This window comes from Vipera ursinii (assembly GCF_947247035.1).
Source record: "Vipera ursinii genome assembly, chromosome: 3".
NCBI classification, from domain to species: Eukaryota; Metazoa; Chordata; class Lepidosauria; order Squamata; family Viperidae; genus Vipera; species Vipera ursinii.
The window spans coordinates 68,791,003-68,807,256 of record NC_139516.1 but is presented as its reverse complement, the minus strand read 5'-3'; the positions used below and the strand labels follow the sequence as shown (position 1 = coordinate 68,807,256).

Sequence of the window (16,254 nt, the reverse complement as noted above, 5' to 3'; positions counted from 1 at the left end):
TCAGATTTAAATACACTTACTTTTTATGGGTAAAGCCATATTACAGTTCTCAACACTGTGAACACACAGTAGTAAAGAAGCCTGTTTCAAACACATTTTTACTCACAAGAAAAGTAGACCAGTTAGAAAGCATATCAACAGAAGCATTTTGCGTAAGAACAAAGTATTACTTCTGGGGAGCGTACCCACAAATGGTCAAAAAAGTGTGACAAAAAAGACTTTTCAAGTTGGAAGTGAGATAAATCAGGTGTCTGTAAGAACAATCTGGAAAGCATAATCATTTAATTAAATGCAAGTGACTAATATAAATTCAGCTCCAACTGGATATTAAATATTCATACACGCTAAATTTGAACATGTGTTTAAATATTGTCTAGATTTAGAACTTATAACCCTAAAGGCCAACATCTACAGACATAAATCTAATCAGTCCTTCATTTCCTCAGAAACTTTGTTATACATACTTTATATTTCAACATTATTTTCAGTACATGTGTAACTTGACATTTTTTTAACTTACTGCTAGGAGAGTTGTCTAATATTATTTACATTTGAAAGTTATAAATCTAAACCCAATCATCTCAATAATGGTGTATCATTATTAATGTGAAACATGAATCCTCTTCAATCAAGGACCTTAAGTCATCAAAGAGATTTCTTGTAACAGCACTGACCAGCATTATTGCTTTTTAAGAATATCAATGCAGTTTCTCAGCAATTCTGTAGGAAAGTTCCATTATTTCATTGCTTTGAGAGTAGCTCTCACACCGTAACATTGCTGTCCTTTAAAAACACATTTCAAAAGTGTTTAAACCCAAACAACAACAAAAAATTAAACTGGAAGCCTCTTCCCCATACCATTTTTCCTTATCAAAACTAATTTCTGCAATACTATTGCACATGTTATGTACAATATATATATTGTATATATTGTGGCAAGAATGCCACAAGAAGTGATTTTGATTTCAATTAGATAGAAATCTTAATAGACACGTTTTCTTTTAAGGTATAGTTTTGTATAATGCACTCCAGAGCCCTGAGGGTGTGGGCCAACATACTCCACTGGACTGTCTTCTGGATTTGTGATGAGGTATGAAGAGCTCCGCTTTTCATTTTTTACTGGAGTCATCTAAGGATTATAAAAAGTCAAACATAGTAATGTGCAGCACCTAGAATTTGGTGTTTGATAAACCCTAACCATGATCCACACAAGAAAATGATCTTAACAGATAGAAATGGTTTCAGAATTTTATTTCCCTGGATTATGTATTCCTGGGTGGAGTTGTATAAAGTATTCTTGCAGGTGGAAAAGGAATCTATCTGCAGTTTCCAAAGCTGCCCTTTGAGGATATTGCTGCTAGTTTTTTAGAGCAGGAATACATGAGGCAGGTGAAACCCTGACTACAGGAGGTCTAAGTTGATTCCAATTTCATGGTTACTCAGAAAAAGTATTATTAAAATAACAAACAGCATTCACAGCAACTCTAATAAATTAGCACTATCTCAGAACACTTAATGGTAGCACAAGATCTCAACTGAGAATACATAACTGTTCAAAACATATATATTGTAAAAAGAAAAAAAAGAAATTATAGCAGATTAAACTCTGCCCTACTTATCCTTCAATGCATCTCAACATGATATAGGACTTTGGATATAGGACTCTGGATTGTAGCTATCTAAATGTTGCTTATGTTTAATGCATTCTGTCGTTTTAGGCTCCATCAGAAATGTTTCTTACCTTCAGGGGATGTTGAGGTGTAAATGGCAAGGCGCTTGGATGAAAGAATCCTTGGGCTGCAGCATAATATGAAGGCATGACCTGTAAATAGGTACCATAATCACCATAAACTCCTCCACTGGGTTCCTACAGAACAAAACAGAAAAAGAAAAATATGTGTTAGAAAGCTGATAACCAATTAAGAAATCAAATTGCAACAAATTAATAACATAAATTTTCAGAAAGAGAGGCATATCTGGCATAATACTTAGAAAATGGAGTAGAGGAGATTGTAGTCTTGAGTTTCTCTTGCTTCTAAAGTTCACTGGTGAACTTGCTACATCGCTACAGTCCTAATTTGTAATAGCACTGTTGTAAGGATAAAGCAGCTACATATAGTAGGCACTGCCTTAAATTCCCACTAGACAACATATCATCTTTGTCTTTGTTGGCCTTCTTCTTTCCATATATACTGTAGGCATGTGCCATTTCCTCTCCCTCATGACAGGAAGGGATAGTCCTGGTGAAGCCTCCTCCGCTTCCTTAGCTGACCTATGGAACTGTCTGCCACTTTGCTGGGGAAGGCGTAACAAAGGGAGCTGGGAATTCCAAGGAAACCTGCACCCCTGCTCCACATTCCTTCTTGCTCCAGGGAGGAACAAGGTTCACCTTCTGCCAGCACAATCCAGCCAGGCCTACCTCACCAGCAGCCATCTCAGTCACTCCCTCATCCTTCCTCTTTCCACATATAATATAATTTGTGTCATTTACCCTCCCGTCAGGAGAGTCCTCTTCCTCTCCTCCTCCTCCCACTCCTCCTCCTCCAAACCATGGAACTGCCTACATTTTGCTGGAGAGAGGTGGGAAAAGGCAGCTGTGGACCATGAGGAAAACTGCACTCTTTCACTCTACTCCAGGAGTCTTCAAACTTGGCCCTTTTATGACTCATGGACTTCAACTCCCAGAATTCCTCAGCCAGCATGCCTGGCTGAGGAATTCTGGGAGTTGAAGTCCATGAGTCATAAAAGGGCCGAGTTTGAAGACCCCTGCTCTACTCTGTCCCCCAAAGGCAACATCATTCCAGGGAAGAATAAGACTCATTTGTCAACCACCAGCATCCCTTAGCCAACTCTATTTTGCCCGTAGGAATCCGAATCACTCCTTTGTTCTTCCTCACTAGGCATTCAGAGATTTCAAACTTCAATTCCAAAGCAGCCTCGCTGCCAGCTGATTGGGTGCAAGGGCCAGAGGAAGGCAGGGATGTGAGCAGATATAAATTTTTCCCATCTTCCCTTGCGCCGTGGAACCTATGGGTTTCTGGGAAGTATAATCAGAAAGCGGCTGCAACCTTGCCAAATTTCAGTCCCAGGGGAGTCAAGCATCCAGGATTTTGGATGCATTCTGTAAGTTAGCCTGAGGTACTTTGATTAAAAAAAATGTTTCTCAAGCATGCATTGTTTCACCCAAATGCAGGGGTAAAAAGTGTCAAACATGAGAGTTTTAGTGGTATATAGCTAGGAAAAGCACAGTACAAAATAAAGTCTAGGTGACAGAAATATACTGTATGTAATCTCTAAAAGCAAAGCTTTTCCAGGAATCTGTCACAACAAGTTTCACTAGAAATCTATTCATTCTTAATTATACCCCGACTTTGGAATTTCAATTCACTCTGTAAGAGATTAGCTCTGAGTTTCTAAAAACTGCAAGTCATGCAAAATTGGCAGTTAAGCTACTAACTGGTGCCTGATATCTGATCCCTGAGCCACATGGTGAAAGTAGAATAAGCTCAAACTCTGGGCAAAACATCCTAACCCTATAGTAAAAGACACTCCGCAGCTACTCTCTACACCAGATGTCCCCAACCTTTTGGGCACCAGGGACTGGTTCCATGGAGAAAGGTTTTTCCATGGACCAGAGAGGGCGTGGTTTCGTGTGCTGCCTGCATCCCATGGATGGGGCTTTGTTTCTTTGTGCGGACCAGTTGTTGGCATGCCACGGCCCGGTACCAGTCCGCAGACCAAGGGGTTGGGGACCTCTGCTCTACACAATCCCTTACAAGAAGATGGGAAATATTGCCCAGAGCAGAGCTGCTGATTTCCTAGGACAAAACCAGAGATTTAATTCCTTGATTCTTTGGGTAGGGTTTGGGAAGGCTCCAGTCAAATTCTGAAGAGTAGTTACTATAGACAATATAGAGCTAAATGGACAATGTAATGTAAGGCTGTTTTCTGATAAGTCATGTGAAAAATTCAGTGAAGCATGAAAAAGGATTGCCAAAAAGACCCAACAGAGCACATATACAAGTAAATGAAAACACAGGTTTGCAACTTGAAGTGTTATTTATGCATAAATTATAATAGTACACAGGCTTGCTTCCCACCTCATACTCTGGGGAAAAACTCCTCTGAATTAAATTTCTTTCTAGACTAGAGCAAAAATTATAAAGTTTGCAGAACAATGCATCAGCAGTTTTTATTCCTGCCTCCCCACCAAATTTCGAAGCCAAATCTGAACAATTTCTTGTCACCCAAAGAAAAGCAGTTTGGAAATGAGGCAAGGGACATGGATCTGCTAGACTTCTATGGGTGTCTACTGCTACAGAATATTTTTCCCAGGTGAATTTGGTTGTAATAGGAAGAAAAAAAATAACAATGGGCTGCTTCTTTGAGCATATATAAAATCAGAAAATGATAATAACAAAACCATATCTAATTTTTAAAAGAAAGATACTATAATTGAAAAGCAGGCTATATAAACCCAGCAAATAAACAAATGAAAGAAACTTACATCTGAGCCACTGTTTTCTAAGTCTCCTACTTTAGTTTGAATGCTATGGTATGCCTGAGCATACTGCTGATACCACTGCTGGACTGAATCCTACAAAAGGCAAAAGCATTTTTTATTTTTTTCATAATTATTGTTTTGCCAGCTGTATGCCACCAAGAGTACACGTTTTGCAAACCAGTTACCCCAGTTCAGTCTTGTCTCATTTAAAGCAAAAAGCAATGTTTAGATTACACTTCATATGAATCAATACATAATCAAACTGTAGCCACAAATTCTTTTTTGCCAAACGGTATCAAACTTCCAATATAACTTTCAAGACGGCCGGGTTATTTTTATAAGTAGCGGTATGCAGGCCATTCTCTAGGGCAGGGTAGGCAACCTTGGCTCTTTTATGACTCGTGGACTTCAACTCCCAGAATTCCTGTGCTGTGCTGGCTAAGGATTTCTGGGAGTTGAAGTCCATGAGTCATAGCCAAGGTTGCTTACCCCTGCCCTAGTGGCTTTGCTAACTAGAGGGTACTAGCTTCAATTTAGAGTACAGTATAGTGGTTAAGATTAGAAATTGGGGGGACCATGCTTTCTAGTCCTGCTTTGGTGTATTTGGGCCAATCTCTGTCTCTCAACCCTAGCAAGGAGACAATGGCAAACCATTTCTGAAACATCTTGCCAAGAAAACGTCAGGGATTTGTCCAGGAGGTCTCCGAGAACCAGACCCCATTGAACAGAAAAAAAAACAAACAACTCTTCCACTAAGGAAGAGTTTGCTTGATCTGTTTTTATGGTTAATGTTATGCCTTTTTTTTAAAAAAAATCCTGTATTAAAATTGGCCTTTAATGCAAGGCTGTATTTGATGAATTATACCAAGATTTCTCTAAGCAGCATGTTATGGGTTACTTCATATAATCAGCAATTTGTGCTCTTTTTTTATAATAATGCCACATAATACAAATACCTGTTGTGTGTTTGAGTAGTAGTTTGGGAATACTGGATTTCTCATAGGTCAAAGGAGAAGGCATCCCGACAGATTTAAAATATCCAGAATATGGAATCAACAGCCTAGATTAAATAAAGAGTGGGCCTTCCTTGGGTTTCTCTTGGGATTAGAAGAAGATAATTTCAAATATCATCCAGCCAAATCAGCTCCTTTTACCAAGGCTGTTCATGGGTTATTATGCATGCCACAAATATATTACACATCAGTGACAGAAAATTCTTGTGGAAGCAATGATGGTTATAGCTATGGAGCTGATTCCAAGGCTGCTAACAGTTGCAACATACCATTTGAAGACCACCTGCCTCTCTATGCTTCTAAATCATACAATTGTTTCTTATAGCTGTTGGCAACCAGATTCCGAATTTGTATAAATTACCTGCACACTTTGTTTCTTCTTCTATACAACCTACAGAGAGGTGCTATTAAATTAACAGCTAACAGCTCTTGACAGCTAAAAGAAACAGGCGCACTATACCAAGTGTGATCTCTAATTTGCAGGTCATTTATAATTTCTTATTTGCATGAATTCACTATCAGAATTCTTTTGAATATTACTACCATATGGTTACAGTATGTTTTTTCCCCCCAGGACAACAATATCACCCACTATTTACTTGTAATCCAGTTCTTAGCACTGGAAATCTGACTTTTTCAGCAAATCTTGCTGATTGATGTTTCTCAATTATGATCAGTCTGGAGAATTAATGCTTTCGAAAGAAGAATACATTGTCACCAGCTGCAGTGACATTATATATCTCTCACATACCTGTGTATAATCACTGTATTGTCGTGAGTAGTTAAAAGAGTTTTCCAGTGCATGCTGTGGTGTGTTTCCCTGAGCATTTACACTGTTGATTGAGTTACTTGCAACTACAGATTGTGACTTAGTATTATTAGCTTTGTTGGAGACTGCTCCTAAAAGAAGAAATTATAATTTATTACTAATTATAACAAGGTATAAATAGTTTTAAACACATTTGCTTCCCCCAAAGGCCCTTATAGGTACACAGTGCAATATTAAATAAATTCGTAACAAAACAAAGGCATAGAGCTGTTCTTTTCAAAACAAAATAAGGCACTAATAAGCATACGGTGATACCTCAGTAGTTGACTGCTTCAAAACCCGTCGAATTTGGTATTCGATGCATTTTGAAGCAAAAATGTTGTCTTTGTTTGTTTGGTACGTGATATGCTACGATTAAAAAAGGAGAATAGCCGTAGCGAACAGACAGGAAGTCAGCCATGCTGGGAAGGTCACTGCAAAAGAGGGTGACAGGGCAAGAGAGGGAGGACAGGAAGTCGGCCATGCTGGAAAGGTCACTGACATAGGAATAGGGACAGACAGGAAGTCCTTCCCGACTGAAACAAAAGGTCACGTGGTAAATCAGGTGGTTTGTTTGGCACTCGTAGTACTCGTTGCACCTCCTGGAACCAATTAACAATGAGTATCAAGGTACCACTGTAATCTAAAGGAGTTAATTTCAGTTACACTCTTTCAGCCCTATTCTGGGAATTGTAAAACAAATTATCTACCAACCAGCACTGGACATGTATAATAGATTATGGTCCATACTCTTCAATAATGTAACCATCCTGCAGTGGATTGTACGATAAACATCAGCAACAGCAGATCTTTTTTATTGTAAACTCTTCTTAAAGGCAAGTTCCAGATTTAAATTATACCAAACAATATAATTGTATTATCTGCAAGTATTATAATCTCTTTGACTCCTGCCTGCTTACCTGAAAGACACACAGAAGGCAGAACACTTGCCAAGTTCAAGTAGGGATTTGTGCTGAGGTGTATTTCCTTAGGAGGTTCTCCAAGTAGAGAGGTTTGATTTTTGGAACAACTCTATAAAATAGATACATTTCATCACATAACTACAGCCGAAGTACAAAGTGATTTTCCATTAGAAAACCCCTCACGTTACTAACTAACCTCTCACGTTACAAACACGTTACAATCTTTAACTCTTTTTTATCTATAAATTTATCCATTCTTTTTAAAGGATAACACAATAATTACCACTTTAGAAACACACACACACACACACACACACACAAACTTATCTGTGCTATACAGTCATTATATGTTCAAGCTCTTGCTTACGTACCTGAGATAAAAATAAAAGACAAACGAAAGTAAAGCATATATAGAAAAAACATGGCACTGTTTTGGCTATTCTCACATATAATATAAATGCCTGTATGATTTTTGTGATTTTTTTTCTGAGTCTTGTATTCTGCTTTTTTTAATGTGGCATGACATTTAAAGGCTTGAAAGGCATAAGGGCAAACTCTCTATCTAAGCTGAATTGTTGGTGTGCAACCATCAACTAATGTCTCTTTCTTTTAGACAACAAAAATGTAGCATTCTTTTTTGTTCTACTGAATTTTCAACTGAAGGAAACTAGTCTAGGAACCAATACAGAATATAATCTTTCTTTCTTAAAGGCAAAATGAATGACTAAATAATCAACCATAAACCAGACTGGTAAAACCAGATTAGCCAGTTAACCTAAAGGCTGGGAGACAGATCTTTATCCGCCAAACTACTAAAAGGAAAACAGGCAAGTATATTAACTATACTCTTTTCTGGGCCATATCAAAGCAATGTCTCTATGTACAGGAAGAGGGAGATAACACAAATTTGCTATGGCACTAAGGTTATGTTATGCCACATAAGAAAAGCAGAATAGTAAAGAGGAAATGGAAGCTGCCTGAAACAGAATGAAAAAGTTTACATTACAAACATTGTGCAAAGTTATGATAATAGAAAGCATTAAAAAGTTTGCCAAGTAAAAGAAGATGGGAAAAAATGAATATAAGAGAATAGATGCTGCTGTTGCAGGAAAAAAATGATGAAATGCTATAAAACAGAGGTGTGTACAAAACAAACTTCGTGGCATGGAAGTCTGAACGAGTCATTCTGGATGAACTGAGGTTCAGCTGAACCAAAACTGACATTTTAAAAGATAATGGAAGCAGCCTGTATGTTATAAAGAATGAGTGTTTGTTGAAAGAAGCAAAAATGTTTGAATAGTCATCCTGCTTTATTACAGCATGTATGTATGTAAGGGTGTGTATATGCCATCTTTTATCTCTCCTTTTTATGTTTTATTGATTTGATTGAAATTTCTTTGTTTGATTGTCACCCAGAGCCATTGAGATCTGGGCAGCATACAAGTTTAATCAATTATTATCTGTTCAGAACATGGAGTCACAGCTGCTAGTTCTTTAATTGGTGTGGCTCTTTATCTGCATCAAGTTCTTCCCAATGGTAATTTAATAATAAATTATATGTGGGTAATCCACAGTTAGATTTACAGTATAAGACTGGTTAAAACCTAACAATTCAAGTCTTAATCAAGGCCTAAAAATTATTAAGGTAGCATCTAATAATATAGGCAGTTCCAAGCAGGGTTGGGTTTTGTTTTTGTTTTTTGTAAAATTAGGGTGTTCAGGTCCGATAAATTCAGTATTTCTAGATACTGAATAAGTCTACGGTTCATCGCACTGTCAGAGGTTTCGACTGGAATTGGCATTTTCATCCACCTGTTGAGTCCATTTCAGGATAGGGAGATGTTGCTAGATGGCGTTACTTATCTGTGCAGTATATAAACTGTTTCAAATAAAGCTGTTTTTTGCAATTGACTGATGGTGATTCTGTCAATGCTGATGCTGTTCAAGTGGTGCTCCAGATGTTTTGGGGATTGTACCAAAGGCACCTGTTCCTATTGGTACTAACCTAAAAGATTTCATATTTGCCAGTAGATTGTCATGTTTCAGAACATGCCCCAAATTGTTAATTAATTCCACATTAGTATCAAACATTATGTGAGCAGGAGAAAAACTAGTTTTTGGAAGGAACTGGGGATTGAGCACTTACTTATCTATTCAGAATACATTCCTTCCTATCAGGTTGAGCAGAGTGCAGTTAGAAACTGGACAATTTGATGTATGAAATGAAATAGATTGTGGGTACATGGGCTTTAAAAGGACAGAAACTGCAATTGAAAATATTAATTTGGAGGTAGGATCCACTCAGCTCAATGGGACGAGCTCAAAGTGCATATTATTACACTGTTCATAGAAAACTCTCTAGATGAATGTAATAAATGTTTGTGTATAATAGTGGAGAATATGAGAGAGAAGGAAAAAAGGAATAAAAGGCTATTAGTATGAAACAAAATAAAAACCACATTTTTAAAAAGTTTGTATTTTTGAATGAATATTCCCTGAATTGACGAAAACGGTGAGTTTTTTTTCTCAGAAAATGTTTCTTGAAAATTTATCCAGAATGAACAGTTTCACAGGTCTGTTTGCTATTTTGTCAGTGGAATATTGATATATTATTCAGCAGTTGCATTACAAATTTCATACATGCAAACTACGTATATAATTTAAAAAATGATAAACCATGATTTAAAATATATTTCCAAGCCCTAAATTCTTGGGGTTTGTACCAGCTTAAAGATAAATGAAAAGAAATCTCTAAACTTATAAGGATAATTTTAAATCAATCCTACCATAAGTAAAACTGTTCAGGTTTCATATTTTGGTTAAGAGGAAACTCTGCTGCAGAACAACTGCAATAAACTTGGTGGCATTAGGTATCATGCTAGGTCATGTTTCATTTCACTAAGGTAGATTGAGTAAACCTTACCTGACTTTTTAAAATTGCATCTAAGACTTATGGCTTGCAAACCATAATCACATTATGGCTTAGTATGATAGGCGAATTTCATCTTCCTGATAGTTAACGCAAATAGAGCAATTAATTGCAAAAGACAGGAAACACTTGTCACTACATTTCTAATTTTAATAAAAGCCATTAGTCTTTCACTGTAATTTAAAATTAATAATCTGTTTGAAAATGCTTTTTGCAATTAAGATTGGAATGCTGATAAAACAATTGTAAAACTTCTTGCTGGCTGCAACACTAATGAATGAATCTAAGTACAAGGGCAGAAGAAAAAAAAAAGCTGAATCCCATTTCCTTACACCAATGTTTGAGTCAGCATTCTTTGGCTGGCTCTGCTGGTGGAGGTGTCCTCCCTGTAGGCCTCCTATAGCAACATTGGTTAAGCTCTGTTGATATGTTTCAGATGTGGAGCCGGTGCCTTCTGTCAGTTCCAGTGAAGATGGCAATTTCTCTTGGGTGTTATTTTGCCTTGGCACTGCTTGCCCAGTTACATGCTGGTTTGGGAAGAATGGTAGTAAGCCAATCCCTGCTGCCACTGCCATTGGAGCTGGAGTCTGATGAGATACTGTAGAATCAGCCATAAATAGAAAAAAAACTGTTATAGAACAGAACACTGGATTTTTACTACATGAAAAGCGCTAAGGTTCACGTTGATACTTGCAACGAATTATTGAACTATCCTTACTTACTGAATACTGTGCAAGCCTATTGAAGTATACATATGCACACCATACTGTTCACATTTTATACGCTAATTTTGGAAAATAATTCTGCTTATGATTTGCCCTAAGAATGGAATTCTGGATGATAGCAGTCATCCTATTTTTCTATGTCAAAAATGGCAAATGCTGGTCTTTTTGAGATGTACGATAATATTTAATTTTTTTAAAAAATTCCATTTATATCCCGCCCTTCTCCGAAGACTCAGGGCAGCTTACAAGCTTAGCAGTAGCCTTCATTCTTTGTATATGCCTGCTTATTAGGGCTTTCACACACACCCCCAAGCGGCATTATTACAAAGTCAGCTTAATTGCCCCCAACAATCTGGGTCCTCATTTTACCTACCTCGGAAGGATGGAAGGCTGAGTCAACCTTGAGCCTGGTGGGACTCGAGCCTGCACTAACTGCAGGCAGCTGGTGTTACTTAAGGAGGCATTAGCCCACTGCTCCACCAAGGCTCTTTTTGATCACTAATCAATAATTGATATCCATATACCATTTGTTTCTTGAAATACTGTTAATGATAATTATATTTTAAAGAATACTGCAACAGTGGTAAACTTCTTTTATCTCTGAAGGGGAAAATATAAAATAAAAAGGTTTTAAATCTAAAATTTCTATAGCAGGTTGCAACACTAAGGCACAACATCTGAGAGAAAGTCTACTAAACACACTGCAGCTTTTAAATAAATATGAATAAGAGGGCACAATACAGGGTGTCAATGCAGTGCACACAATATAATTTTAATTTTATTTTTTGTATTATGTTTTGATAGTTTAAAATGTTTTTAATGATTGTTCGCCACCCACTGGTTTGAGATGAATAAATGAAATTGAATAAATGAATAAATGTGTAAAGTATAAAGTTAGAGCCACTATTTCTGCCATTGGGCAAAAATAATTTAACTCACATGTCTGGCTATTAATATATTTAATATTGAATTGTGTCCCTAAAATTATCACATGACCATCGAGTGCTGTGACAGTTGTAAATATGAGCATTTTAAAATAATGTTCTAACTTTAAATGGTTGCTAAATGAGGCTGTCAGTAAGCGAGGACCACCTATATTTTCAAGGTGAATTTCTATTATTATAAAGGAAACAAAATGTTACTTGCATGGTTCTCCCGGACTCCCTATGTCTGGGGCTGCTTGTGGTAAAGGCCCCATTCCTAACATTGTTTGAAGCAACATAGTTGGCGGCTCTCCAAGCAAACTTGGTTTCTACAAAGAAAAAAGAATATAGATTACTTTTTAAAATGTATTTGATTAAAATTGTTCCAAAGATTTCCAGTGCACACACTCTGTTTTACCATCTTAGCTGATAACAGAAGACGAAGAAAAAGGAAATACTGCTAGTGCTGCTACTAATATTGGCAACAAAAATATGAATTAGAATATATTTCCATTCTTCATTTTATCCAGGAGTCTGGCCTAAATTATAAGTACAGGCCTATTTTAACTCACACTATTAGGTTGCATATTCTCAATCTTTGATAGTGGTGCCATAGGTAGATGTGACAAATTTTGTAGCAACAAATTTGATGCGTTTCCAAAAACAGGACCCTGTAAGATTGAAAGGAATAGAATTATGTAAGAGTTATATACATATGGAACAAATATTATTCCAAACAAGAAAAAGAGATAAATATAAATTCATTTCATATCTTTCACCAACTATATGATCCAAACTTCAAAATTCAGAATTCCTTTCAACATTAAAGATGTATCACATATTTGTGAAATGACAACACTGCATATCACTTTGGGACAGCTACTAAATTTTGCTGAGAACTAGTACACATACCCTATTTTTCATTTCACTCTTCTAAAACAGCGTTTCCCAACCTTTAGGAACTTGAAGATGCGTGGACTTCAACTCCCAGAATTCCCCAGCCAGCTATGCTGGCTGGGGAATTCTGGGAGTTGAAGTCCACGCATCTTCAAGTTCCTAAGGTTGGGAAACGCTGTTCTAAAAGATGGTAAAAGGTAGGACTCATGGTGGTGCAGTGGTTAGAATGGATTATTGCAGGCTAATTCTGCTGACTGCCAGCTGACTACCAGCAGTTCAGTTCTCACTTGCTCAAGGTTGACTCAGCCTTCCAACCTTCCGAGGTCGGTAAAATTGAGGACCCAGATTGTTGGGGGCAATATGCTGACTCTGTAAAATGCTCAAAGAGGGCTGTAAAGTGGTATATAAGTCTAAGCGCTATTACTATTGCTAAAATGTGTAACCTCTAAGTGAAGATGAAAAAAAAATGTAATCTTGTTCCTCTTAATGGAAACAATGGTGTGGTTTTTTTTAAAAGTTTTTCACTACGGATTTGATCTTGGCTATTTTCCAATATTAGGAAGAAGTAATATCTCATATATTAAGTAATATTAATATAATAATAATAATAATAATAATAATAATAATAATAATAATAATAATAATAATAATAATAATAATAGGAGCCCTTACAGGGGCGGGCCGAGGAGTTCAGCCAGAATCTGGCGGACAAAATTGCTCAGATTCGGACTGGGTTGGACGCTGACTGGGCAGAGTCTGATGGGGAGGAATCGAGCGGTCTTGAGAGTAGTATTATCTGGACTGAGTTTGATCCTGTGACTCCCGAGGAGGTGGACAGGATTATGGGGAGGCTGAGCTCTACCACCTGTTTATTGGACCCGTGCCCCTCCTGGCTGGTTTATTCAGCTCGGGAGGAGACACGAGGCTGGTTCCAGGCAGTGATATCTGCCTCTTTGAGTGAGGGTGTCTTTCCTGCTGCCTTGAAGGAGGTGGTGGTGAGACCCCATCTCAAGAAGCCTGCCCTGGACCCGGCTGTTTTAAATAACTACCGTCCAGTCTCCAACCTTCGCTTTTTGGCGAAGGTTGTTGAGAGTGTGGTGGCGCTTTTTGGCGCTTCCTCTGTTCCTGGAGGAAACTGATATCTGGACCTGTACCAATTGGGTTTCAGGCCCGGGTACAGCACGGAGACGGCATTGGTCGCACTGATGAATGATCTCTGGCGGGCTCGGGACAGGGGTTGCTCCTCTGTCCTAGTCCTTTTAGATCTCTCAGCAGCTTTTGATACCATTGACCATGGTATCCTGCTGCGACGTCTCGAGGGGTTGGGAGTGGGGGGCACTGTTTTATAGTGGTTCTCCTCCTACCTCCTGGGCCGTTCACAGTCGGTGTTGACGGGATGGCAGAGGTCCGCCCCGAGGCCTCTCGTTTGTGGAGTTCCTCAGGGGTCGGTCCTCTCTCCCCTCCTGTTCAACATCTATATGAAGCCACTGGGTGAGATCATTCGTGGTTTCGGGGTGGGGTATCATCAGTACACTGATGATACCCAACTTTTTCTTTCCACCCCGAACCAACTCAGTGATGTGATGTCCCGTTGCCTGGAGGCGGTTCAGGTCTGGATGGGGAGAAACAGGCTCCGACTCAATCCTGCCAAGACTGAGTGGCTATGCATACCGGCATCTCGGGAAAACCAGTTTTGTCCATCGTTAACTATGGGGGGGTGAGGTGTTACCCCCCCGTTGATAGGGCTCGCAACTTGGGCGTCCTCCTGGATTCACAGCTCAGTTTAGAAGATCATATATGAGCCGTGACCAGGGGGGCTTTTGCCCAGGTTCACCTGGTGCGCCAGTTGCGACCCTATCTGGACCGAGATGCCCTACGCACAGTCACTCATGCACTCGTGACCTCCCATTTAGACTACTGCAACGCTCTCTACATGGGGCTGCCCTTGAGGACCACTCGGAGGCTTCAACTGGTGCAGAATGCGGCCGCGCGAGTTGTGATGGGGGCTTCCCGATACTCCCATGTAACACCTCTACTCTGCGAGCTGCATTGGCTTCCGGTTGCCCTTCGGGTGAGATTCAAGGTGCTGGTGATGACCTATAAAGCCCTTAATGGCTTGGGTCCGGGTTATCTGAGGGAACACCTGCTGCCAGCATCAAGCTCCCTTCGTCCCGTGCGCTCCCACAGGGAGGGCCTTCTCAGGATACCGCCAGTTAGGGAATGCCGGCGGGTTATTCCTAGGGGAAGAGCGTTCTCTGTGGGTGCGCCTGCCCTCTGGAATGATCTACCCATGGAACTTAGGACCGCCCCCGATCTGCGTTCGTTTCGCTGGGACCTGAAAACCTGGTTTTTCGATCTATCAGGCCTGGACTGAAGGGGTTTTAGCTTTTTAAATGTTTTAATTGGGCTTAATTAATTTAATGTATTTTAATTCTATATTATTTTTATATTGTATTTTATTCTGCCCTGTAAACCGCCCTGAGTCCTTCGGGAATAGGGCGTTATAGAAATTTAATTAAAATAAATAAATAAAAATAATTAATATTGATTAATTTGAATATTAATTAATTAATATTAATGCCTTCCTATTTCAAAGGATGGATATAAATGTAAATAACTAAAAATTTAAACGAGCTGTTTTTCAACAAGTGTTAGAAACTGACTGACCATGTCCAGGATAAGAAGTTAAATAGGGTTTAGTGCTGGTTTTTATTTAGATGGGAGACTACCAATAAATACCGGGTCTGTAAGCTAGACCGGTCATTTGAAAAAATAAACCAGAAGGTGGCCAGGAAAACCACTTTTGATTTACAGGTAGTCCTCAACTTACAACCACTCATTTAATGACCAAAGTTACAATGGACCGAAAAAAGGGACTTACGACCGTTTTTCATACTTATGACCATTGCAGCATCCCCGTGGTCACGTATTCACATGATCCTGCATGTATTTATGACAGCTGCATTGTCCTAGGGTCATGTGATCAGCATTTGCAACCTTCCCAGCAAGCAGTCAATAGGGGAAAGCAGATTCACTTAACAATTGCGTAATTCACTCAACACCTGCACTGATTTGCATACGAACTGTGGCAAAAAAAAAAGTAAAAAAATGGGGCACAAGTCACTTAACAATGGCCTTGCTTCACAAAGGAAATTTTGGGCTCAATTGTGGTCGTAAAGTCAAAGGTCTACCTGTAGTGCTAGGAAAACAACGTGGGCATAATAATTTGAGGGGAACTACTTTTTAAGTTAGCTACACCATCTATTCCCAAATATATGCAACTGAAGAAACAAAAGATTCAATCCATTATTAAAAATAACCAGAGAAATCCCTGTTTTATAAGTTTAAACCAGCAAAACTTCGTCTATGTCAGAGACTGCAACTTCCAACTAGTTGTCACCTAGTACCTTTCTAATGTTTTGACATTACCAGAAGAGGCAGGACAAAAGCTTTTTGTTCTTTTTCCAATGGATTTGAGGTTGGAAGAGTTTGATTACATGGGAAGCATTTCATTTCCTAGAGTCCTTTGAAT

The 16,254-nt window shown here is 38.7% G+C and overlaps 1 protein-coding gene across 2 annotated transcripts in view; it reads right to left on the bottom strand.

The window, feature by feature from the left end:
• RAVER2 (ribonucleoprotein, PTB binding 2) overlaps nt 1-16,254 on the bottom strand; it is a 52,919-nt gene continuing 36,665 nt past the window's right edge. The window contains exons 7-14 of one of the 2 annotated variants that reach the window (XM_083359905.1): nt 12,398-12,496; nt 12,049-12,154; nt 10,510-10,775; nt 7,246-7,357; nt 6,269-6,417; nt 4,508-4,597; nt 1,742-1,867; nt 1-1,129 (exon numbers count right to left, since the gene is read on the bottom strand). In XM_083359905.1, the coding sequence (XP_083216031.1) occupies nt 983-1,129; nt 1,742-1,867; nt 4,508-4,597; nt 6,269-6,417; nt 7,246-7,357; nt 10,510-10,775; nt 12,049-12,154; nt 12,398-12,496 (1,095 nt within the window). In that variant the 3' untranslated portion in view covers nt 1-982. The remainder of the gene's footprint in view (nt 1,130-1,741; nt 1,868-4,507; nt 4,598-6,268; nt 6,418-7,245; nt 7,358-10,509; nt 10,776-12,048; nt 12,155-12,397; nt 12,497-16,254) is intronic. The other variant, XM_083359906.1, reaches the window with a different exon arrangement.